General features: G+C 42.2%; 1 protein-coding gene across 3 annotated transcripts in view; it reads right to left on the minus strand.

Moving 5' to 3' along the window:
* Positions 1 to 24,803, minus strand: part of LPGAT1 (lysophosphatidylglycerol acyltransferase 1) — a 67,012-nt gene extending 42,209 nt beyond the window's left edge. The window contains exons 1-3 of one of the 3 annotated variants that reach the window (XM_055816489.1): positions 24,657 to 24,803; positions 24,149 to 24,298; positions 23,483 to 23,750 (exon numbers count right to left, since the gene is read on the minus strand). In XM_055816489.1, the coding sequence (XP_055672464.1) occupies positions 23,483 to 23,720 (238 nt within the window). In that variant the 5' untranslated portion in view covers positions 23,721 to 23,750; positions 24,149 to 24,298; positions 24,657 to 24,803. Of the gene's footprint in view, positions 1 to 22,334; positions 22,556 to 23,482; positions 23,751 to 24,148; positions 24,299 to 24,485 lie in introns of those variants that run through there. The other 2 variants (XM_055816490.1, XM_027788640.2) reach the window with 2 other exon arrangements.
* Positions 24,804 to 25,667: the final 864 nt, after the last annotated feature.

Here is a 25,667-nt window from a genome sequence, read left to right on the forward strand (position 1 = left end):
GGTCTAGTATTCTGCACAGTTGCCTACCAATTAATACGAGCTACTTCATTTTGCACACTGCATTTTAAAACTTAAAAAATGTTTGACATTTTTGACTGTCTCTTATTCACTATAGTTAACAGTTTAACTCCAGTGTGTGCTGTAAGAATTGGCATAAATTTTATTGGTATCTTAACAACATAAGGTCTAATGAATACCTGGGGTTATTGTTTCAAAACATATTGAGTTTTAACTTCTTATTTCTCAACTGGGGGTTGATGACGACACACCTCCTGCCAGAAATTTCTACAGCAATTAGGAAATGGGCAGTGAAGGAACCAGATGCAATTCCTATAGTAGCATTATCTAAATCTAAAAGCTACAGTATTAATCCCATAAACAAAAAACATGAAAAGACTGTTGCTTTATGGCAAGGTCAGGGAATTTTAAGTGTTCTAACCACAATTATTAAACCCCCCAAGCTCATAAAACAGCTAGATAAATCACCTGAAAGTTATGATATACGTAAACATATAATTGATTTGAATATCCAATTTTCCCTTTAGATTTGAGTCTACAAACAATATTCATCACTTCCTCTAGAAACTGGAGAAGAACTTTTACTCCAAAACATTCACCCGCTTAGTTCATTTTTCTTCTCATCTTCTCATCACTTGCCTCCATGAGGCAAGGCTTCAAGAAAATCTTTTCCAAGAAGTTGCAGGTTGGTAACACTTGGAACTGAACGGTACCACCTTCCGTCAATGACTTGGAAACTTTCAGTAACAGAAAGTGCATTATTAATGGACAGATCTCTTTGCTTTCTCAAAAGCCACCCTTCTTTCTAAAAGAAGGAACGTTATTATTAGGTATTCAAACAGTGACTGTAACTCATGACAACCAGGTTTCTACGTTTTAAACGTTCCTCCTCATACTCAAGCATTTGTGTTTGGCAAGTTGCAACCCTGCTTTACTGTTATTCACAAGTGGCTCATCAAAGTATGTTTTAGCTAGAGTAGCTATGTGCAGTTGTTAAACTCATTTGTCTCTCCTTTATAGATGGGATTCTTTGATAGCTGGCAATAAGAAATCCCAGAAGTGATGCCAAAGGTTAAGTATTACTTCACACATCTAGACCACATTAAATAAAAAAAAAATAATAAAAAAAGACGACAGACAGGCTAAAGGTGTTTTTAGTCCTTAACAAAAAGGTTAAAGGTTGGCTACAGTGAAAAAAAGGAAAACAAACAATGGACTAAGCAAATCAGCAGCTAGGTTTTTTTACATTTATTAAGCATGTACTTTAGGGTTATAAGATGTTTAAAATCACCTATATAAAATCAGACACATACTATTGGAGAGAGAAAAACAGCTCTTCCTATCCCACCCGTTCCTTCCGAAATTCATACTGCCTAGGAAACCTGCATGTATTGTCTCTAGGTACACAGAAGACATACAGGTGATCAATAAAAGTACAATCCAGGAAAGGAGGGAAAGAACATTCAGACAACATATCTCATTAAACACAGCTTCACTTAATGCACTTAATGTGTTATCTTTCTTTTCCTATTAAATAATGTACCTTAATAACAAAAGTATTTTTAATTTCCATGCTATTACAATATGCACAACTTAAGGTTGTGGATATACAGTTTCAAACAAGAATTTGATACCAAAAAAGTATCTCTTACAGCCAGCTTGATTCAGACTTTTATGATGATAAACTGACCTGCACTGAAAATTTTTTCCTTTTACCTGCATCAAGAGAAATGCTTGTCATAGAGAAGTCAGAGAAGCAGCAGCAGCTGGGGAAAAGAAGCCTGCAAATAAAGGAAATTGTTCCTACAGTACATGTTACTAAACCAGGGCTGGGTTCAAGATGTCCCCATCACCACCTCCATTTTTCTGTGACAAATCACTTTGCACACCTCTACATTTCATTGTAGGAAACAATGCACATTTTCTTTTGCTTTCAGTTCCATTCCTCTTAGCTTCCACCCTCTCTTTCTGCAGTGTACAGTGTACAGATCTGCTTTGTGGAGAAGAGGACTTCAGAAGTCACAATATTTATGCCCTAAAGTCAACCCACACTCTTACTTCCATTAAATGACAAATAAGAGGTGTTAAAAGCAGGAGACAATTACAACAAAGATGCTCCGGCTCTTTCATCTTTCTAACCAACCCAAGAACCACATCTTTCTTAAAGGACAGCGGTTCCTTTTGGAAATAGGCCCTAGCAATGACTGCTTTTGAAGATTGACTTAATTTTCCTGGAGTGCATGTTCAAGACCTCATGGGTACAGTTTGCTTGAGTTCTATAATTCCCTGGCACAAGAGATGATGCTTGTGGCTGAAAAAAGGGCTCCTTTTACCCATATGTGACTGAGAATCAATAAAAGTGAAACCTTAGCTCACCCTCAGTGAAGTGAACTTCTTCCACCGACTTTGGTGCAGGCAACATCACTTGAAGAGCCTCACCTCTTTACAATCACACTAGACGAGCAGTTTATATGGTAAGAAAAATTTTAAAGTTAACAAATTCTGTCAGGATACACAAGCTATGCTCCTACAGATATTTAAGGAATAGTTCTAATGTATTTTAAGTCTTACAACAACACATCTTTCACTGGACATAGGCTCCATATTTCGCTGGAGGTCTCCAACAGCTATTTTATGCCATTCCCACAACACTGCTTAAATTGCAGAGGCACCAACGTCCCACAGCTTGTAATTCTGATCATCCAAACTGGAACCCCAGTTGCATATGGTGGTTACTGCTTTCAAGGAGTGGTACAAGAGACTCCGTGTTCGTAGCCACACAGGCATATGTGGACCGTGAAACATGAAGATTGTGATTGATGTCAGCTTTCATGACTGTGCTGGTAATAAACTGTAGCAGCCAAGAAGTAACTCCACTGTGTTTTGCTGCTTCTATTATTAGAAAAGCAACTGCAAGACTGAAGAATGGGATGAAGTGCTGAAATCCTTTTGAAGTACCTCAAGCTCATGAGTCAGACCACTTGCAGAAGGAGCAAGCTGTACAGCACATTCCTCCTTGGTGACAGATAAAATACATTAACTACCCAGAGGAACATCAATGCATTCATGAAATAATATCCTAATGCTCTAATACCTTACATACTACAGATGTTATAATCGCCAGAAAAAAAAAAGTTTGTTTGAAGCCTAGAAAAAGGAAAAGCAAAACAATGGGGCAGTCTTGCGGTTTTTTTCCCACAACGAAAGAAGACTTTTTTATATTTTTAACACACTTAGAAACACCAGAACAACATGTAAAGCTTAAGGGATACTAAAAATCAAATAGTCAGGCCTGAAAGTTAAAAACAACTCTAAGTTTCCAAGTACGCACAAAAAATTACCTAGTTAGAAGCACACTGTCATCAAAGTCCTCAAAAGACAGAAGAATCTGAACCAATGGTAAGTGTACTTCAGATTAACTGCTATCACTTCAGCTCATATTTAAAGTTGATACTCAGTACCATTTTGGTCATTCTTAGTTACACAGCGGAAGGAAACACTCTCAATCTATGTATAAATATGTTTATTTCCAATATCAAATAAAGACAAAGTTTACAGGACTATCTTTGAGATTATCATAACCCCCAAAAAGGTATATAAGCTAAAGATGGCCTTTTTCTGGTTAAAAAGCTTCTAATGACCAAAAAGATGAAACACCATAAGTGACAGAGGGAAAGAAACATATTTCTGTAAAACAAGCATCGAAGAGACTCTCAATAGAAGGCTCTCAGGCAAGTTGTTACACAGAGCAGAGACAAGATTTACAGTTTACTAAGATTGTGCAATTTTCCATGGCAAGAAACCCCCTATGACAACCTGCAGGGCCACAAGACCACTTGTATGAAAAAATGTCCAATGAAAATTTGGTCCACAGATCTGCTCCCTAGACAGACACTATGGATTTGAAAATTTTAAGGAGAACCACCAAGACATACAAGGTTTTTTTACTAGTTTACACTTTCTGATACTCAAACTCAGGGTCAGCGACAATGATGGAAACACCACAGTCAATCCCCCAACACAAAGAGGTCCAGCACTTGCCCAAAGAGACCCTTTTTGTCAGACAAGGCCGGGAGCCCTACATTTCAGTCTCTTTACCTACAAGGATAATTTTTACAAGTGAGAAAAGATTCTCACCACTCAAGCACATGACTTTATATACTAAATCCACAGAACACTTCAATTTTTTTTTTAAATGCAAGAGCCAAACTCTTGCAGTTTCACCCCTAACAGTGATGTTTACTCTTAACAAGGTAGTCCAAATTAAAATTTGCTAAGTTGATACCACAGTCTTAAAAGTCCTATTCATTATACTGCATATATTGAAACTACTGTATTATCAGTATGGTTACAATGCAAATACAGTTTTTCTTTGAGCTTAGGATGTATCTGTAAGACTGCTTTATGGAAAACAGACTGGCTTTTCTAGAATTAGAAAGGTTACTTTGAAAACAGGGAAATTTCAGAATACAAAACCATTACAATTCAAGCACATTTCTCTTTGTAAAAGATTAAGTTCCAGAGAAGAGCAGCGAGAGGAGGAGTGTTTTTCTCTGATCAAAAAACATACCAGTGCAGCTGGGTAACTAAAAAATGCTACCAATACAGAGCTGGCTATTATTGTTACCCTTATCACTCTTTCAAGCCAAGGACAGTTGGCTGCAGCTCTGTATTTTTAATAACTTGAACCCAGCAGGTTACTACAGTACTTTACCCATACTCATCTGCCCCATCACTACTGCTGTGCAACTAACCAAACAGGAACAAAGTTGACAAGCAGGGTCTGACACATCAAAATACCAACAGACAGGAACAATTCAATAAAAGGGCCATGGTGTTTTTGTTTTTATTTTCCCTTTAAAAACTACAGGTCTCTTTAAAAAAAAATTCCATCTGCTGCATGAGATGGAGAACTTGTTCCCTCCTGGATTCAAGTCAGAACAAGTCACAGGTAGGCTTTCCCTCTATATACCTATATCTGAAAAGAATGAGAAATCAAACAAGAAGAAAGCAGACGATTCCTTTAGAGCACACAAAAAGGAGTGAGTAAGCTAGTCTGCAATTCAGTATGTCAACAGTGGGACTTGAGCTTTAAGAAGGAAAGCTGCAGGAGAGAAAATCACCACTTCCAGCAGCACAAAGCCCTGCTGGAGTCCAGTCACTAGGGTTGTACCCTGGGGTCAATACTGATGAGACCAGTACTGTTTAACATCCTCATTAGCAGCCTGAATGATAGGACAGAGTGTACCCCCTCTACAAGTTTGCAGCAAGCTTGCAGGCAACACAGAACCAGGAGAAGTGGTCGATATGCCAGATGGTCATCCTGCCATTCAGAGGGATGCAGACAGGCTCGAGGAATGAGCCAAGAGGAAACTCAGGGAGTTCAGCAAGGGGAAGTGCTGAGCCCCACACCTAGGGAGGGGCTTTGCAGAAAAGGCCCGGGAGTCCTGGTGGACAAGCTGACCACAAGCCAGAAATGCATCCTCATGGTAGGGCAAACAGTATCCTGGCCTGCATTAGGAAAAGCAGGTGGCCCCTCTCCTCTGCTCAGCACTGAGGCGGCTACATCTGGAGCACCAGGTCCAGTTCTGGGCTCCCCAGTACAATGTAACATGCAGACTTACTGGAGTGAGTCCAACAAAGGGTCACTGAGATGATTAGGGGACCGCGGAATCTTTCATATGAGAAGAGGCTAAGAAAGCTGGGACTGTTCAGCCTGAAGAAGAAAAGACTTCAGGGGGGGAAATCTTACCCATGTGTAAGTACCTGACAAAGATGCAGGGAAAGAAGTACAGACTTAGCCAGACTCTTTCCTGCAGTACCCAGTGACAGGCTAAGAGGCCACAGGCACAAATTGAATTAACAGCATATCCCACTTCAATACAAGGGAAAAAAGAAGAAAAAATGTTTACCCTAAGAGTGGTTAAAGACTGGCACAGCTTGCACAGTGAGGTTGTGAAAGTGTCCATCCTTGGGGCTGTTCAAAACCTGTCCGGACGTGCACCTGCGGGCAACCTGTTCTATTTGACCTTGCTTTGAGCAGGGGGTTCGACTATATGATCCTCAGAGGTCCCTTCCAACCTAAACAATTCTGAGATTCTGTGATCGACAGCCTGACACCAGGAGGAAAACCACAATGCTAACATAATTCTTTCTTAGTGGATACCCTCAACTACAACAAAACCTACAATTTCACCCTGCGGCATGAAAAGCAGCAGCCTTTACAAGGCACATGTTGCAAATACAAACCGGCAAGTTTTTTCTGTCTTACTGCTGCAGAACTGCTGCAAAGACATAAATTTGAAGGATAGTTCAAACCTTAATAAGGAAAAAGCAGAGTATGATTCACCTGGGATCATCAGACTCAGGCAAAAAAGTAGGACAAGCAAGCAACAACCACAACAGTGATGCATTTTTAGCCAGAATAAGCCACTGGGTTCACTGCTGTAAAATCTCGAGATCTTCATCCAAAGGTAGAGATCTTCAGATCTTAATTTATACCTTTATCTGTATTTTTAGCTATATTATGAAATGCTATGGCAAATTAAACTAGTCTATTAAGACTGTTTTATCTGCAAGTCAAACATGAGGCGTGCATGCAGCTACATTGAAATTGAGCTACTTTTAGTTACTCAAACACCAAGACATTCATATTATTATTTAACAGTCAGATACAGCTACTGACATCTACTTAAATAGAAAATTTAAAGCTTAGAGTAATAAGAAATAAACAAAAAACCTTCCAACATATAAAGTGGGAATGCCTCAATTATTTCTCCTACTATCTTTATCTAAGGTATTTCTTGGTTTTCCTATTTTGAGCAAGTTGCTCTAATACTTGAGAAGCCAATGAAAGCCACTGCAACATTGTGAGGACATCTGTGCTGGTGGGGAAAAAAAAAAAACCCCAAAAAAAAACGGGAGGAGGGGTGTGGGGTGGGTGGGCAAGCCAGCACAATCAGACCTATCAGAAGAAGATGGGATGATGGGGCAGCAAGCACCAGTTGGACTAGAATGAATCCTTAGGGAACTGTGGTCTGCTATGCTGGAAGACCTGCTGGGCAAGTCCAGTTGGCCCAATGTGCAAAGCATAACCAGCACGAGTCACCTAAGTTACCTTTGAAATTGCTATGAATTCCTTTTTAAAAACAAAACTTGTTAGTGGTCTTTTGAGCATAGCAAGCATAGAGTTTTGTCCTTTAAAAGAACATTAGAACACGTTAAAAACATGCAACCCCCTACTCTTCACCTTTTCCCTGCAAGTACAAGAGAAAGATAAATGTCCTTGCTATAAAATTTTTGTAGCCATGTGCCACAGACACTACAGAACCACTATTTAGTCAGGGACAGGGTGACAGTTTGATTTTTAGTAGGCATTGGATTTGTTTGGGGAAAACAAAGTAAAGAAAATATTTTCTCCCTAAGAGAGCATCCTGAAAGCACACCCTCTGTCCGCCACAGATCAAGTACTGCACCGTAACAATAACCTGAGCTGTCTTTGCAGAGTCAACTGCCTAAGCAGCAGAATTTACCCAGGGGCAGTATTACAAGCTACAATACTATTACTACAGTTTCCTTTTGAGTCACTGGCAATGGTATGCATTACTAATTTGATCCTGTTGCTTGTCTTTCCAGATGTGAAGTTCCCTGTCATGCCAGAGTCATTCATAAGGTACTTCACTTCCCTCAACTGTTAAGGTGGCTGGCTCAAAAAGTACAACCACCACACTTACAGCCTTAAAAAGCTAACAGAGAGGACAAAAGCAGAACTTCCCAGACAGGTTCCAGGGAAGACAGTGCCCAGAGAATACACCCAGGTTCATGGCCCTCAGCAAAAGGATACTTTTCAGATTGTGCAATCAACACCAAAAACCAGTATATCCAAACCAGGCGTGTGAAAAATCCCATTAGGGTAATGGTCTATGCAAAGCAATTACTGCAATAGCAGTCCTGTTCCTCCAGTGAGAGGACTACCTCTTTCAAAGCAGGGGGGAATGACCAAAACCTACTTTGTAGCCTCAGCTGTTAACTCTAAGAATCTTGATGCAAACTAGTTGGCCTACTGCAAGCTGGCTAAAACAAACTACTAATCAACAAGCCACTGTACAGGACCACAGCACTCCTAGTTTCCATTCGGCTGTTTGGCTGCTTATGCAGAGTTGCACACTGCACCACAGGACTTTCTATTAGGAATCAAGCTTTCTTATCCAGACAACAGAAACAGTCTGCACTGTGTAGTCCAGAATAATACCAGTGCTGGGGAAACTTGACAAAGACACCACTGAAAAAAAACCCGCACCAAGACAGATGCAAGACTTCAAATAAATAATTGAGGAAAATCTGTAATTCTGTTTCAAGAAGAAAATTATACACGAACACAGTCTTGATGGCTATAAAGAAATAAAGATAAGAATAATCTGTTACAACAAATAGGTAAGTAGGTGGATGTAACCCACACTAGGTATTTTGCTTTTGCTGTTGAAGTGGACAGATTCGAGTCCTTACTGCTTCTGGACAGCATATATAAGACCTGAAGGAACTTGTTACAAAAAGTATGTTCTGTGATAACAGCTGAACTGCCCAAAATGAACTCCTGATAAAGACTGCACAAAATTTTCGCTGTTATTTAAGAGGGAGCAAGCTCTATTACACAAAATTCTGCAAAAATTGCTGTTTGCCTGGCTCTTAAATTGAATAAATTAAAAAAAATCCAAACATTCCAGCCATACAGAAGATTCTGCTTCTACTTAATCTGAATTTCCAAGTCAAGTCAGTTACAAGTATGGCTTTAAACAGCAAGTAACGGGTGGCATACAGCAATGAACTTACCCAGGAAGAGATGACCATTTCCTCACCCTTTTAAGATTTATGTATTGCAAGCTTCCTACACCATTTCAAGGAAACCGGAGCATCTAGCAAATTTTCAGATGTTTTTCCCAAAAAACACAACTGCAGAAATAACATGACACATTCAGCACTTACAACAAATATCCCAAGGCCACAGAATAGCAAGCCTCTCTGGGGACAGTAGAAGAATTCAACAGAACTTAGTTATTACCTGCTGCGTAAGGGACTGGAGAGGTTAGCTAGCAATGAAAAGACCTGAGTTGGAAGCCTCATTTCCATTTTTAACTGCAAGTTTTAAGTTACCATACATTTTGGGACCATAAACTTTTCAGAGCACTATATAACAGGCTCTTTCAGGTAAAAGACATGCCGAGTGCAAAAATTTGGCACTGGATTGCATAAAGAGGGAGAGCAACTTCCCATAGGAAGCTGATGAAGCACATTAATCTAGTGCATTTATATTATAGCCAGAGAAATAACTAATCAAGGGTTTTCTGGTACCCATGAATTCTCTGAAGTGCCTTGAGGTTTATCACATATAGGAACCAGAAAACTGTAATAGGGCTGGAAGTGAGCAAACGTTACTTTCTCTTTAAACAAAACTTGCCTAAAACTCCAAATAAGAGTTTGCATTCATCTCTCCCTACATACCACACCTAATTAAATAGCATGGTGAAAAAGCTTGATAAGCCCCCGAGCATTCAAATACTTCACTCTAGAACTATAGCACCCGGATAGGGCACAGGCAAGGGTTACAGCCAGGAGGGTACATATCAAGAAAAGCTGCCAGAGTGACTACAGGTAAGAACTAAGACTATAATTTTCAGAAGATGTGCTAGGTTAAAAAACCCCAATGTAATTACACTACCGAGCAAGGCAACCATTTTCCCAGTGTTCAAATCCAGCTAAGCTCAGAAATATATGATTTTTGCATTTTTCCTTTAAATAAGTTGTATTGATTCAAAAAAAATACCAGATCTTCACCAATGTTTCCTCCTAACAGAAGCAAACTGCATGACTTCAATCACTGGCTAAAGGTTCAAGTCAAGAAAACCAGCACCACTATTACTGGAAATCAAGATTATAAATATGATAAGACCACCCCTATATCCCAACTCTGGTCACTACCTTCTGCTTACCTAAATCAAGGTCAGTTACCTCTTCACATTTTTTTAGGTTTGGCCCAAGTTACTGCAAAATTCTGTTGATGCTGTCTTGTTATACTGACATTTTTCAGTCCAGCTCATGATACGGTAGAAATGATCACCATGTAAAAGTAGTGCCACATGTATTTGAAAAACTTTACTTTTAGATGATCTCTGTTAAATGGTCTACATGGGAAAGGCAAAAGGCCATTCTGTGCAATTATTTACCATGTCCCTAGAGTGACCTTTGAACTGAGCAGCTTGTCTGTGCTTAAGGATACCGATCATTTAAACCTCTTCAACTCAGGCAACTCTGGACCAAAAAAACAGAGCTCCTGAGTGCCTGAATGATCATATGAACAGAAACATGTATTCAAACAGTGTATTTTGATACTACAGAAGTAGCATAACCTAAAAATCAATATCCTCAAGCAATAAAACTGGCTACTAATTAAACAGCTGCAGCATTATTCTCTTCCCCCAACACCTCTGCACCATCTTCCAGCTCCAATGGGTTAGCACTGCCATATACCACAAAACAGAACAAAATCATTGGCCATTTTCAAGTTGCAGTGTCCAGGGGAAAACTTAAAAATGAAAGGCATGCAGGCACGCAAAGAATCACAAAATAACTGGATACAGATGCAAGGAAGCAGAAGGACAAACCTTTCAAAAGAAGCCTTAAATGTTTGCACTGTTAGGTTTCAAGGACTTTATTAAATTTCTCACCCATGCTACATACAACAGTCTTCAGGATAAAGAAGTTACACCATGAACAAGAACTGTAAAACATTTCCCTTGGACTTCTAGATACTACGTTCATTATTTTTTTTTTTTTTTTTTTTTTCAAACGATGGATTTTATAAAGGCCTGGGGGAAAATGATGTTCAGTTACCATAAATTTAATGAAAATAATTTAAACATAAAAAAATAAGAAGCTAATTATGCAGATTAACAGAAAATTTCTCTATTCAGTTTTATGTTTCTGTTTATGCTAGTCCCATTATTAAAATAAGAGGCCACAGTAACTTTGTATCTTGGTTTTGGCCGGGATTGAGTTAATTTTCTTCCTAATAGCTGGTACAGTGCTGTGGTTTTGGATTTAGTATAGAGTAATGTTGATAACACACTGATGTTTTGAGCTGTTGCTAAGTAGTGCTTACTCTAAAATCAAGGACTTTTCAATTTCGCATGCTCTGCCAACAAGGCAGTGCACAAGAAGCTGGGAAGGAGCAGAGCCAGGAAAGCTGCCCAGAAGTAGCCAAAGGGATATTCCATACCACAGAATGTCATGCTCAGTATATAAACTGGAGGGAGTTGGCCAGAAGGCACTGATCGCTGCTTGGGGACTGACGGGACATCAGTCAGCAAGCAGTGAGCAGTTGTATTGCGCATCACTTGCCTTGCTTTGGTTTTACTTTTCTCTCCGTTTTTGTTGTCTCCCTTTTCATTACAATTATTATAGTATTATTATTACAATATTTTCTTTTATTTCAATTATTAAACTGTTCTTTTCTCCACCCATGAGTTTTACCTTTTTTCTGATTCTCCTCCCTATCCCACCAGGCCCAGGGGGGTGGAAGCAAGCAGCTGCATGGTCCTCAGTTGCAAGCTGGGGTTAAACCACAACAGTTTGAAAAGCATGCTGGAAAGCGTATGGTAATAATTCTAGCCAGGAACTTAAGATAGTACTTTTGCTGGTATGACACAACAAATGATTCAAGCCAAAGTATCTTACCACATTTAAATCTGCCCCAGGTTATCCTACACCGATTCAGCAACTCGTTAAGAACTGTGTGGCCACATTTCAGGTTGCCATTAAGAAGTCCATCACCACAAAAATCAGAAACAACACCTTGACGGCACTCTCAGGCTGTCACAAATGAGGTCATCAGCAGAAAAAACCAGCCTCTCTCATTCTGATGTACCTCAAAGTAGCAGCAGAAAGTTTACCGTTCCTAATTTTAAAAAGTGTAGCACCCTGGCATCTGTTACTATTACAAAACAAATAATCCTCTTATACCTGCTGACAACTGCAAAAAATACCTTGGATTTGTGGCTGATAGTCTTACTGGGAGTTTTAGTAGTACTTTTTACTGACATAAAATGGTTGGGCTCAATACAAACAAATTTATCCAAACATTCTGAATGGCTGGCTCCAATATCTACCTTTCATCCTCAGCACACAGACTAACATTCAATGCAACTGTCAATGAAATAACCAGGTGCCAGTTCTGAAATACGCTGCTGCAGTGACAGTAATTGAGGATCCTCTTCCTCTCTCTCTTCTTCCTCCTCAAATTAAAAGAAAAAAATCCACATGTTGATCGAAGAGTTTTTCTATATGGTGGGAACAAATGATAAAAATTACAGTAGAGAAATGCTGGGGGAACAAAAAAAAAGAAAAATAGCAGACAGAGTACTTAATTAAAGTGAGTACTTCACCGCAGAGCAGTGTTTCTGGAGAGCACCCATAAAGGGGTAGAACAACAGACTTGTTGAAGAGACTGTGGAAACAGACTTATCTATTTCAAATACTGCAAGTGTGCCACAAATGCAAGAAGATATTACAAATCTCAACATTCCACTTTACAATTAAATGAGTAATGTGAATACTCCTAAGTCTGTGGGTAGCAATAGGCACTGTAAGCACTTTACATGCAACTTGTCATGATCTGTGGCTACAAGTGCCTTGGCTTACTCATGAAGCACTTGCCGGAAGTATTACAGATTGCTCTTTCCTCAGACAAAAAGAAAACTAGGCAAAAATAAATTTATTCAGGCTACAAAAGTCCAGCAGTCCCACAAAGTAACAGCTTTGGTCAATACACGTCAATCACTGAATACTGCCTATCCAACTAAACCCTTCATACTTTGCACAAAGAAACCCTGCCTCAAAGCAAATCTAGTGAATGACTAGACACTCAGATTTACCACATTGTTTTTGCAAAGTATCAGGAAAGGGTGGTAATGGGACTGAAAAAGGAAGAAGCAGGCCACCTGCTACAGTTCTTCACCACAGCGGCCACCCAAATAACCCTTGGCCCTTCTACAGTGACACATGGCAACATCACTCATGGTTACATGAATTCAGCTCTGCATTTTAGCTTTAAAAGTTTAGTAGGTTATTAAAACATTCTCAAAGAATGTAAGCAATAAAGGGGGGAATAATAAATGCATGCTTTATTATTTTCTCCCTCTGAAATAGATTAAGGACAAAAGTGCTTCTCCAGCCTGTAAAAATCTTGTCAAGCTCCAGAAGCCCAACATAGGCATCAAAGTATCTTTAAACACATCTAAGATAAGAGAATTACCTGCGCAATGGCCTTGCTGATGTCACATTCCCTTCCTACATTACTAGGTTATAAGACCGAAGTATTAGGTGTGATGATACAAACAGAAGAGTCTCAAATACAAAAAAATACTCATCTGTTTGTTTTCATGTAAACCACTAAATGCAAGAGGCTTAACAGACACTTACACTAACTGTACCTGCATCTGAAAGCATTTTTACAAATGTAAACTGAACTTCAGAGGTCTTTCATGTTACATTAGTGTCTACACAGGCTATGGTTATATTTATTTCCAAGTAAAGCTGTTGCTAGGAGGAACAGCAACTGAATTTTATGCCAGTAACAAGCACAGGCAATAAAAACAGATATGAAAGAAGAATGCATTTGGAAAGGAAACTGGCAGATACCAGAGTTGGAGGCTTGCCAGGCCATCTATATCTATTTATGCATATCAAAACAGAGCAGGTTCAGGTACAAAAATCTAGAGGCCACATTTCTCATGTAATGCCTTCACACCTGCTACATGGTGGTACAGAACCCTTCCTGACATATTCTCATGCTGCTTACCATCCATACCATTGCTCTCTTCTAGGTCTCCTGAAATATACTGAAACACACCTTGAGCCTCATGTTTCTATATCTCCCTGGGTCAGATTCATAGCTGACTTTTTCTCTGCCCTGCTTACAGTAATCTGGGCATCACTGCTCTTTCTCAAGAGTTTCAGTCAGGTTAATGTCCTTCCAGTGCTCATTTTAGGAGGCTACACCAGCTCTTGTTTTTTTACATAGAGCAGAAAGTCTTAAAAACACAGTACTTTAAGCTCTTTTACTACCTTATCCTTTTTCCCAATATTAAGACCAAACAGTTATCTATATATGCCTTTTGGATCTAAAAGGCTATGATAAGCAAGGTGAACTAAACATCATCTAAAGGACAAGATTCTGCTTCATACACTGCCTGCCACTGCCACATTAACATGTTGCTCTAGAAGCAGCAGAGCAAAAAAAAAATGGTTTCCCAAAAACTTGTTGTCTAACCTCCTTCTCCTCGACAGGCAGGACAAGGTACGTCGACACTGTGGCAAACCCAAAACCATTGATGCACTGGCTGGACTTGCAGCAGATGTCAACAAGACATACAATGGCCAAACCTGCCTGCGCTACCCTCAGCTGAGGCACTAACTTGGGTCTCTCTCTCCTCCACTCAGCTGCCAATTTTCACAAAACTCATGAGGAGACCATTATGTCTCAAATCTGAACCATCTGGTCAATCGCAGACAGATTTGCAGGGAAACAAGTCAGAAGTGTGGGAGGGGTGAGAGAAAGAATAGCTGTTAAACAAGTAGCTTAATCCCATCAGGAAACCATGCTTAAAACACTGTCACATTTATCTACATAGTTAATAAAATACCAAAGTCACCAAATTACATTAACATGGTGTTCAATGGCCCACCCTAAAAACACCACACTAAAACATAACTGATTCTTACTTTTAAGAATATGTATTTTTCAGTCAATTCCGTGCCCCCTGCCCTCCTTTCTGGCAAGCAACCACAGACACTACAGACTTCCACAGAAACTGCACAAGCTCGTAACTTTGGGATGATAGAAAACAAATCAAACTAAATTTAAAAGCCTCTGACAAAATCCTCCTTTTTGCCACCAAAAAAAACACATCCACAAGCACTCATGTCATTGTCCTAACGATTCAACTTTCCAGAACCCACGTCCTCCCAAACAGCAGCAGTGCTGGCCCTTGGTCCTAGAACACCACTTCTATTTTTAGTTCTACATAAGCAAGAAGCAGTAATAAAGCTATTAATCTTTCCTTTCCCCTTTACTTAAATTACAAAACCGAGGTGAACCTCTAAGCTAGTTTAAACTATTAAGACACCTTAAACAGGGACAACTCCTTGCCTTTTAGAACTATAACATTTAAACAAGAAGTTTTCAGATTATGTTGTATGACTCAAAAGAAGTAACACTATTAGCACTACCCTGTAAAGTAAATATTTGTGAAAAGACACAATGGAAGTATTTAAGAAAAAACGAACAAACAAAAACTCCAGGCACTGCTGTCTTATTAAATCTTAAATTTTCTACCTTCCAATGACAATAAAACTCCCCTTTCTTTACACAGAGGCAGGAAGATTGCATCTCTTCAACTCTGTTCTGCCCAGGAAACAGAATCACTGAGTTGTCTAATTCAGTTCTGATTCAAGTTCGACTGTGAATGAAATTGTTCTAATTTGATTTTGACTTGAACTAATGAAGCTGCTGACCCTCTTAGAGCCCCTTCTTAATTCTTCTAGAGCTTTAAAACAATGGAGACAAAACCAGCAAACTGGCGTCGAACCACGGGTATTTTTTAGCATTATTGTCCTTCCTGTTCTTTACATATTTTGTAACAGAAGGTACAGATGTGGACTGAACCACAACTTTCCCTAAGCTCTCCACCACCATACTAATCTCTTTCCTAAACTGCTACTTTACTTAAATGTTTATTTCTTTGGACTGTTCACCACTCAACAACTTCTCCATTTTGTTGGCTATTCATAGAGCTTACGGACTTCTGAAGTTCTTTACAATTGTCTCTGTAGCTGACAAACTCAAATAGTACGCGTACAAAACTTCAGAGGAACCCCACTGCTAAGCTTTCACCAAAATGAACACTGGCTTCCTAACCCTTTACCAACCGGTTTTCAGTTTATGATAACCCTTTGTTCTCACTCTATGCTTATCTTTCTTCTCTAAAGGAACTTCGCAGAAGGCATTTTTTCAGTCTAACCAACACTAACCAATTAACAAAATAATAAGAAAAGGTGAAGAAGTCTATCCAGTGACGTTTTATTCATATACTAAAGCCCTATAGTGCACAGGAGTTGGGGTCCTATCCTGCTCTCTTGAATTGGGGCCATAAATAGTAGTTCAAAAAATACATTAAAGCTGGTACTGTGACCAAAAGATGCAGTTCCTTCCTCTTTCCCTTTGCTATCTGTACCCACCTTCTTCCATCACACCTGCAAAACGAACTGGGTTAGGGACAGTGTTTTGTGAGTCACCCACGAAAAAAAGGGGGTGGGTAGTTTCAGTGTGGATCAGGGCTGTGATCCAGACCACCACACAATCATTAAAATATGTGGCCAATAGAACTCAAGCAGCAGTAGAAGGATGAATCTGAAAGGCGGGGACTGGCTTTCTTCAGTGGTACTTCCTGCTTAAAATGCTTGTGAGAGGAGGAAACAAAAACACCCACAAACAAACACAAAAAACCAACAGCCTTATACACAGAGTCCCTCAGTGGTATCACAGAACATTTCTAGGGATGCAAACATATTAGCCTTATTTGTTTCTGTAACTGCATATACAAACGGGTGGACTATCATCTCAACTGTGTCAACTGCAACAGCAGCACAATTACATGCCTATGCAACCACGCATTTGACATGTCATCTTAAGCATTAGAGTTTATATTCCACTGTAATAAACGCGAGCAGATTACATATCTTGGAGCTGTATGCTGGCTCAGTTCACACTGGAAAGTTACACCACTAAGCTTATATTCCATAAAGGATTTAGTAACTACCCTGTCTAATTAAGGTTGCACAACTCTTCCATTTTTAAGATCCTGTTTTCAGCAGCGTAAAACCTTGCCAAACTAACCTTTGGCAAGACTTCTCTGTCCCTTTCATACACCTGACAGAGAAAGGGGAAGCGATACATTCTGTTCATCTGTTTGAGTTTCATTCTTGAAAAGGTACAGAACAAAATGACAGAGAAAACAGGGTATATCCACACTTACCCATTTTTTTTCCTCCAGTTTTCTTGCAAAGGCCTAGAATTTCTATGCTTTAGAACAGTTACATTAAAGGAGAATGAGAAATTGTATCTCTGACATGTTTCAATACAGATGCAATCATGGTGTCGAAGTGGAAAAAAAATTTCTCCTTTGTACACTCTGCAAAGAATCTGTGGACAAATAATTTAAGTCCCTAAGATTTTGCTTCTCCAATCAGAGCTGGGAAAAGCTTTCCTGTAATTATTTCACATGGTTGCTAAAAGCCTACCATCAAGAAACAGAAAAGGTACAGAGAACAGAGACAGATCTCTCAGGTATTCCGAGTTACATCCTCTCAGACACTCAACCAGTAATGAAGGGAGAAATAAGATGACTAGCATGAATAAATACACTAAAAACAAAGGCCCAGAACCAGGAAGGATGAAAACACATCCTAAAAATAGTAGACTCAGCCATAAGCAGGAATAGAACCCCGAATTCCTGAAACTTTGTCTTCCTTTGGCTGTTAGCACATAAGCTAATTCAGAAGCATCCCATAGCCATTCCTGGACTTAGAGGTAAATAACCATACCTTTCTGTACAGGTATTCCTCGATAATTTCACCTTTACTATCCTTAGGCAGATGTGACAGATTTGGTACACTTGCAATAGTTCTTGTATTATCCAGAGTTGGTGAAGCAGGAGAAGAGACTAATCCACTAAAAATCCCCACCTTAAGTAGCAACAAACAACAAAAGTATCAATAGCAAAAACACAATAGCATGTGCTTTTTACTCTAAGTTTTGTGCCAGAAGGCAGTAGCTTTATAAAAATAAAATTCAGAGAGCATTTCAATACCCAGTCTTTTGCAATGATCCTTTATAGTTAAATGATACAATAGGAAACTGAAATATAAACTTTATTGCTTTTGACAAATTGCTGACACTAGATGAACTATAAAGAAATACGGTAAAGCCTGTAACTCCTGTGCCAAAAAGAAGAGATGGGGAATTTCCTGGTGTGATTTTATGTATTATTAAAACAGGACAAGGGTCACTGTATAGCATTCTTTACGGACAGACACATCACTTGCACAACCAAGTTGACAGCAAGTTCACTGTACCTCTTACACAAAAGCACAATGAGCCTTTGCTCTGAGGCCACAGTAAAAACAGCTACAATGTCCCCAACTCGTTCAACTCTCACCTTTTCTTATCAAGAGAGCTCACAAATTACACACAAACGTCCTCTCACAAACAGCAAAATAAATTCAAAGATCCCTTCTTGATCTCAGCATAACCTACACATAAATCATACATATCAGAGAAAGCTGCATTTAATTCATGGATTACCTAGAAAGTCAACACCTAACCTTAGCATAAATGAAAAATTTCTGTGAGGCATGTTGCTATCCAAATCTACTGAGTCACATCAGGTATTTTTGCACATTCAAAGAATACAAGAAAAACTTTGTTTCTCCATTCCATACACTGCCTGACTCCCCAAACATGAGTTGTTTCCCTCATGCCCCTCCCTGCCCGGTTCCCAGAGTAGCGACCGATCCCAAAACAGAATACTGCCAGTTCAAAATCACACCATAAGAACAGAGGAGGGTAGAAAACAATGGCAGGGTTACAGGCATAGATAGATCTCCTGAAATAACACCTCCTGCCTTATTTGGAGCAAAAAATTTACTTAATCTCATCTGCTGTTCTCCAGCTTCTGCTGCACTTCCTGCCCAGAGAGGGGCTGACTTGTCATGAGAAGCAGCACAGACCGCACACGCTGTCTGCACTGAGGAAATGTTGTCACAGCAACTCCACCTGTATCTTTCACAGTTCTGAAAGACAAAAATACTCACATTCTTAGAAGATCAGAGGAGTTGAGGCTGTTGAACTGATGAAATGGAAACTAGGAAGATTTCGAATTACAGCGGGGCGGGGGGGGGCGGGGGGGGGCGCGAAGTATGACAGCTGAAAAGTATTATAGAGTGGTCACTACTTAATCATACGTAGAAACCAGCCAATAAATTTTAAATCACTTGAGGGGAGAGGAGAGGGACACAACTAAAAATCCAAATCAGAATTTTACTCTGCTTGACTGAATAACAAAGGAGAAAAGGGAAATTCTCCTTACTTGACAAAACTTGACAATCCTTACATTCTTTAAATGCCACCTTCCCAGCCAACAGAGAACAGTAACAGGCAATAGCACAGGATGAGTTCACCTTTTATTAAGTACTGCATCATACCAGTAAGCATACTCACACCACTAAGACTTTTTTGTGTGTCATAACAGAGGTGTATTACTCTTCCTTTCATCAGCCCGCAGCCCACCAACCTGTTCAACAGTATTTCAAGACTATGTGTGTCGGCAAGAGGCTGTAACAAGGTTTTGTCAAGTTGTAGTCTTCAGTGCCGGACTATGAAATACTCAGAAGCACAGCTCTCAAGGAAAACCCTTCCCAAGACGCCTACAACCCTGCTAACCACATGCAGCACCCCTCTCCCCTCATGCTCTGACAGGCAGAGGAGCGCAGACGGTTGCTACAGTCAAGGACTGCATTGCCAACAGATTACTCTGCTGTCCTAGAGACTTCTAATTGCAATACCGCAATAACACTATCACAGGCTAATGCTAACTTCTGCATTTAGACAGCAGGAGACTACAAAACAGTAAGCGTATTTAAGCAAAGCAAGCTTTTCTCTAGCAGTCCTATTTTTAGTGATTTGATTAGATACAGGGATATTAAACTTTAGTCTGCAATAGTTAGTTGCCCAAAGTTGTTCAGATCTGAAAGACGGTCATTTTAATAACTAGTTTTTTAGGCGAGTAGGAGGTCATCAGAAATACACAACCACAGATATGCTCCATCTCTCTCCCATTACACCTACTGCACTATTTAGTGGCTTCTGGTATACTTGTATATTAAATGACAAACTGTGGTATGGGGGGGGGGGGGGGGGAAGGTACTTGCCAACAAAGGATCAAGCACTCTCAAGTTTGCTTTTTTTAGAATGTATCTTCCAAAAAATGCAGGAAAATATTTAAAAGTATTATTCAAAGGTGCCTTTCACATCACACCAATATGCAGATTCTGAGTGTCATAACCAAACGGCTCCTACAACAAGAGCAATACGATTATACAAAAAGCCTTAAAAAAAGAAAAAGGCTTAGAAGTTATCAGGCCTTTCTGAAAGCATATAAAAATAACATTGCTAGGCTATCTGAACATTGTTCATAAAAAGACAGTTTTCCTTTTCAAAAGAACAACATTGATATTTATCGTACTCTGCCCTTTAAAAAAACATCAAAGGCAACTAATTATCCCCAAGTTCTCTCATACTTGCATCTTAAGAAGGAGAAGATTAGGGAAAGGAGAGCGACCTTTACAATTTCTCTTCCCATTCCTTCCTTTATTTTGCTTGTCCAGTTATATACTATCTCTTTACATAACATCAAGTGCATCTGCAAGCAGAAACACCCACGTTTATCAAAAAGCACAGATTAAAGCAGCCAATACAGACACAGATCATGTAATTTCTGTAACAAATCCTCTAGGATCCTAGCACAAAAACACAGGTTTATGCAGGGGCAGGGAGGAGAAGGGCAGACCTAGCTCATGAGTCTTCCTCAGCTCTTCCAGCTTTATTCAATACACAACAGCAACAAAGCCCAGAAGGAAAAACTAGCACTCACCATATTTTCTTCATTTGGTGTTGAGCTCTATCCTACACATTACATACAAACTTACAGGAGAGAAAAAAAGTTTGCCCTGAATGTACTTTGCAGGCTGAGTTTAAGTCCCTTATTACAAACAGTTTATGTCGCCTCTTACCCAACTGATGACCCAAGCTCGAAAGAAGAAAAGTAAATAAATTAAAAAACTGAAACACACCTTGAACACAACTGAAGCAGCACACTACCTCCAATTAAGAGACAAGTAAACTTATTTAGCTGCTTACCCTCTCAATCGAGTGGAAAAACAAAAAAAAAAACCACCAACCAAACAACTCATCAAGTGCTCTGCTAGTCAAAGGGAAAGAAGAATCCTTAGTCTCTCAATGAACCTATACATATCTGCTACTTTTGCAAAAATGGAACATATTGAAGCCTATCTTTGACTTAGTATTTGGAATTGAGAACAGAAGAATTCTGGAGCAATGTCTCCTTCAGATGCACTACTGAAAGTCTTACACACCAATAAAGTAGTATTTCAGTTCTGAATTAGTTATGTCGTAATCCATAAAAACAGTGGACCTAGCAACAGTCTTTTATAAGTGTATCAATCTGAAAACAGGCACGTAAATGACTATCTGTTGAAGCCAGAAAGATACACTTTCCAGGTTTGTTCTGCATACAGTGGTGAGGACTGATGAGGGTAAAGAAAGAATGAACAAAGAAATAAACTAGTCTTGCCATTTTGTACCTTCAGTATAAAACAGTTAATGCCTTCATACCAAATTAAATATATTTAAACTGAGACTTTGTACAAGCATTTGCTTAAAATCCTCCCCAAAAGCCATGCTTTACAGTGAAAAAGTGAAAAGGGCCTCCTTACCCAAACACCATCCCAGAACAAACTTCTGTGTAGCTGTTTGTAAATGATACTTCAAATAAACATACTAAGACATTTCAAGACTGTAAAACAAATTATTTCAAATTGTCAAGATACATCAACACCACCAATCAACAGATGCTTCAGGAAGACTCTAGGATATGCAGATCATGCTAAGACCACTTTCCAAGCAATAGGCAAAAGAAACCACACAGTTCTGCAGTCAGCAGTAAAACTATCCCAAGGGAGCTGCTTTCAAAAATTGACAACCATGTTGTCACGGGACAATGGCTTGAATTTTAACTAGCACGTTCGATATACACATCGAATCCCCAGGGTCATATGCTGTATGACTTTAACATTACCATTATGCCCATAAACTTTCCCATTTCCAATTAACAATACACACGACACCTTGAAAGGCAATCCTTCCTTCTAGAAGGCCTTTGTGCTTTAAAGCACAAAGCAGACTTTTAAAAATATACCTGCCACTGCAAATACTATGTGGACTTCTTTTAATGAGCAAATACAAACATATAAAAAGATTTTTGAAACAGCGTATCTGGAAAAGCTTGAGCTGTACCAGGCAAGGCAGTTTTGAAGCAGTGCAATGTTGCGACAGTTCTAGCCCAACAGACCAGAATCTAGCTAGCTTGCTGCTGCCACCATCTCCTTAAGAAGAACTGGAAGCTCACCTAGTGTATCCACAGAAACTTTGTGCATCTCGGAAAGGCACACGACAGGGTACCAAAAGGCACATTATCAGAGGCTTCAGCTCTTGTAGCCTAACAAAAAGAGGGCTCCATCAGGGTCAACACTGACTTTCTGACTAATCAGGAGTCTGACCAGACTCCAGAGCTGTGAGCTGCCATTCCTTTTTTTCCTTGTTTACATGGACAAGACCTGCAGATGCAGCCTGGGCAGAAGAGAGGGAAAGAATTTTAGGAGGGCTGTTCATATTTTGCACTCAGTAGATTCATTTTCTTCCCTTTCCAAGGTCTAAGCACACACAAAGAATAGATGGCTGTTTTCTTGCACAAAGTGCAGCAGCCAGGATGAAAATCAGTGCGTTCGAGGACAAGACTAGAGCATTTCTTAATATTTCAGTTCAGTCCATCACCTTCAAGAGCCTATGAATACTACTAACAAGCAAAAATAAGTTCAATAATAGCTGCAAAGCAAGCATGCAGAGGAGAAAAACCCCTACAGATTCTGTCATTAGCTCTGTTAACAATAAACGAAGAGCCATACAGTCGAGAAACATTGCATATCGCTATTCGTACGAAAGAGGCTCCCTCTGGTTCCCTCTGTTCTGAAGCAGCAGAAGACAGTCGCTGTTGCAAGGAATAGAAGACCTACTCTTCTGACATGAGCTTTGTGTCAAACTCCTTAGCTTTGTGTCCTGATAGTTTTAAGCAGAGAAGATTTAGAGACGCACAGACTCGATAAAGAAAAGTTTGGCTCTATCAGCTACAGTACACACAGTACAAATCAACTCTCTTTTGAAGAGATGTACGTTTTTCATGTTAAACTAAAATAAAGCGATCAGGATACTTAGGAAAAAGCTATTTCTGATTATACTAAGACAAAATATCGATTGAGAAACTCTTACTTAACACATGATTAAGTTTTTACCTACGATTTAAAAACCTGTTTCAGTACACTCAGCACCCCGATTCAGAAATAACAATGCATCTCTGAAAGAAACCTGAAAAAAAGAACCACCCCACACATCCACTATACTTAGATATTCCCCTGCACATCCCCATACGAACACATCTGTGTTTTAACACTTAGTTACACCTTTACGTTTGTAGTTTTTAAATCAGTAAGACATCCTTACCTGTGTATCCTGCCCACCAGCCCCAGGAAGCCACCATAGCTAAAAGCCACTTAAATAATACTCCTTCGATATACCAGAAGCTTTCACTGTCCAACACTCGGAGAGGCTGCAGCATAATTAAATACAAGACGTAGGACGGAATAGCCACCAGGTTATTGGCGACCATAAAAGCGAACCTGAGGAGTGCCTTCAGGCAGGTATAGCCCACCCGCCGGGCCTGCTCTACAGTCACGGCCATTCTCTCCACAGCGGAGGGCGCGGGACCGTCCTGCGGGGAGAGGAGAGACAAGGCACAGGTAGCGCTCCCCGGGAGGGCGAGGCGGGGGCGCCCCGCGGACCCACCACCCGCCGCCGCCGTTAGTCACCGGGGAAGGAAGCGGCCCCCGCTCCAGGGGGCTCGGAGGCAGCGCCGCGACCCTCCGGCCGGCGCCACCTCCCCTCCGCTCCCCTCAGCGGGACGCCGGCCCGCCTGAGGGGGACACGCGCGCGACCCGAGCCGGCCTCCGTCTTCCCACGCCCACCCCCCCCCCCCCCAAAAAAAAGGTCGCGGGGGATAGCGCGGCTGCCGGCGGCCTCGCCCCCTGCCCCGCAGCGGCTGACAGCAGCCGGGGCCCGGAGGCGGCGCTGAGGGGAGCGGGCGGCGGCGGGCCCGGCCGGGGGACTCACCTCCGGCAGGGCGGCGGAGCGGCAGCGGAAGCGGCGGCGGGGCTGGGGGAGCTGGGCCCGGCGGTAGAGACGGCAGTCCCGGCTGGCGGCGGCTCATGGACCCGGAGGTGGCTGGCCCAGCCGCGGCAGCACTACTCGCCCTGCGGCTCCCTGCGGAGAGAGGGGGGGCGGGCGGCGTGAGCGCGGGGGCCGGCGGGCGGGGAGGCGGGAGCGCCGGGCCGGGCGGGCAGGCGCAGACCGCGGGTTCACCTCGGTTCTCCCGCGCCGGCGGCCGGGCCGGGCCGGGCCGGGCCGGGCCTGGCACCCCTTCCCTTCCCCTCCCCGCCCTGCCCCTTACCCTTCCCCTCCCTGCCCGCTCGGCTCGGCTCGGCTCGGCTGGGCACGGCGCTCCACGGGCGGAACCGAGCCGAGCCCCGGCCCCGCAAGGACAGGCGGGTGCCGCGGGCGGGGGGAGGACCCTGCACCTGTTGGGGGCGGGGGCCTGGCCCGGCCCGCGCAGGGTCCGTACCTCGGCACCGCCGCCGGCAGCGCGGGCCGCCCCGGGTTCATGCCGGCCGCTGGGGCCGCGCTCCCCGCCCCCGCCGGCTGCGTGTCCGCCGTGACCGCCCGCCCGCTCGCAGCCCAGAAGCGGGGCTGGCGCTGCAGCGAGCGCCGCCCCCCGCCGGAGAGCGCGGGCGGCTGCGCCCCCCGCCCCTCCCTCACACACACACACACACGCACACACGCCCGGCGGCGCGGAGCGGGCCCCGGCTGCCGGCCCCCGGGAGGGGAGCACCGCCGCGCCGGGCCGCCGTGCCCCCGCTCCCCCGAGGGGCAGGAGCGGCTCCTGTGGCCGCCCCAGAGCCCGGCCGGGCGGCAGCGTCCCCGCACGCCGCCGCGGCCACCCGCGGCCCTCGTCAGCGGTTTGGGTTAGGGCTGGGTCACCGGGGCAGGCGGAAGAGGGGACGCTGCCACAGGTCGCCGCAGCACCGCCAGAAGGACCCTTCGGGCCCGGCCAGCAGCAACATGTTTTGTCTTGTCCCTGTAGTCAGAATTCCCTTCTGCATGCTTTTTATGGATCAGCTTCTCCTGCTGTTTTTCTTAAGCATCCTCCCCTTGCAGCCACAGGCGTCACCTACTTCTTCTACACCATCTACAGCAGCACTTGACCCTGAAGCAGCCGAGGGGGGGAAGGCTTCCCAGCCCCCCCCCCCCCCGCCCAACCAACCTGTCCCCCCACACAGCCTCTCCAGGGTGAGGAATATTTGCCTTCTGTGTAACTGCATCATCCCTTGTGGCAATACGGGACTGCTGCTCCCCTGCCTTCACTGCACCCCCCAACTGGGCTGGAAAGCAGCACCAGACCTCCTTCAGCCCCCCGGGACCGACCAGGCTCCCCTTCCTCAACCTCCTTCAAGTACTGCAAGACCTATGTTGAGCAGAATGGCTTGTGCCAGCCACGTTAACTCTGTTTCTATTCCTTAAGAACCCAAACAGATGGAAAAAACACAACTACACCTTAAAAAGGAGACATGCTAGA

The sequence above is a fragment of the Falco peregrinus genome, chromosome 11 (assembly GCF_023634155.1).
Source record: "Falco peregrinus isolate bFalPer1 chromosome 11, bFalPer1.pri, whole genome shotgun sequence".
In the NCBI taxonomy this organism is placed as follows: Eukaryota; Metazoa; Chordata; class Aves; order Falconiformes; family Falconidae; genus Falco; species Falco peregrinus.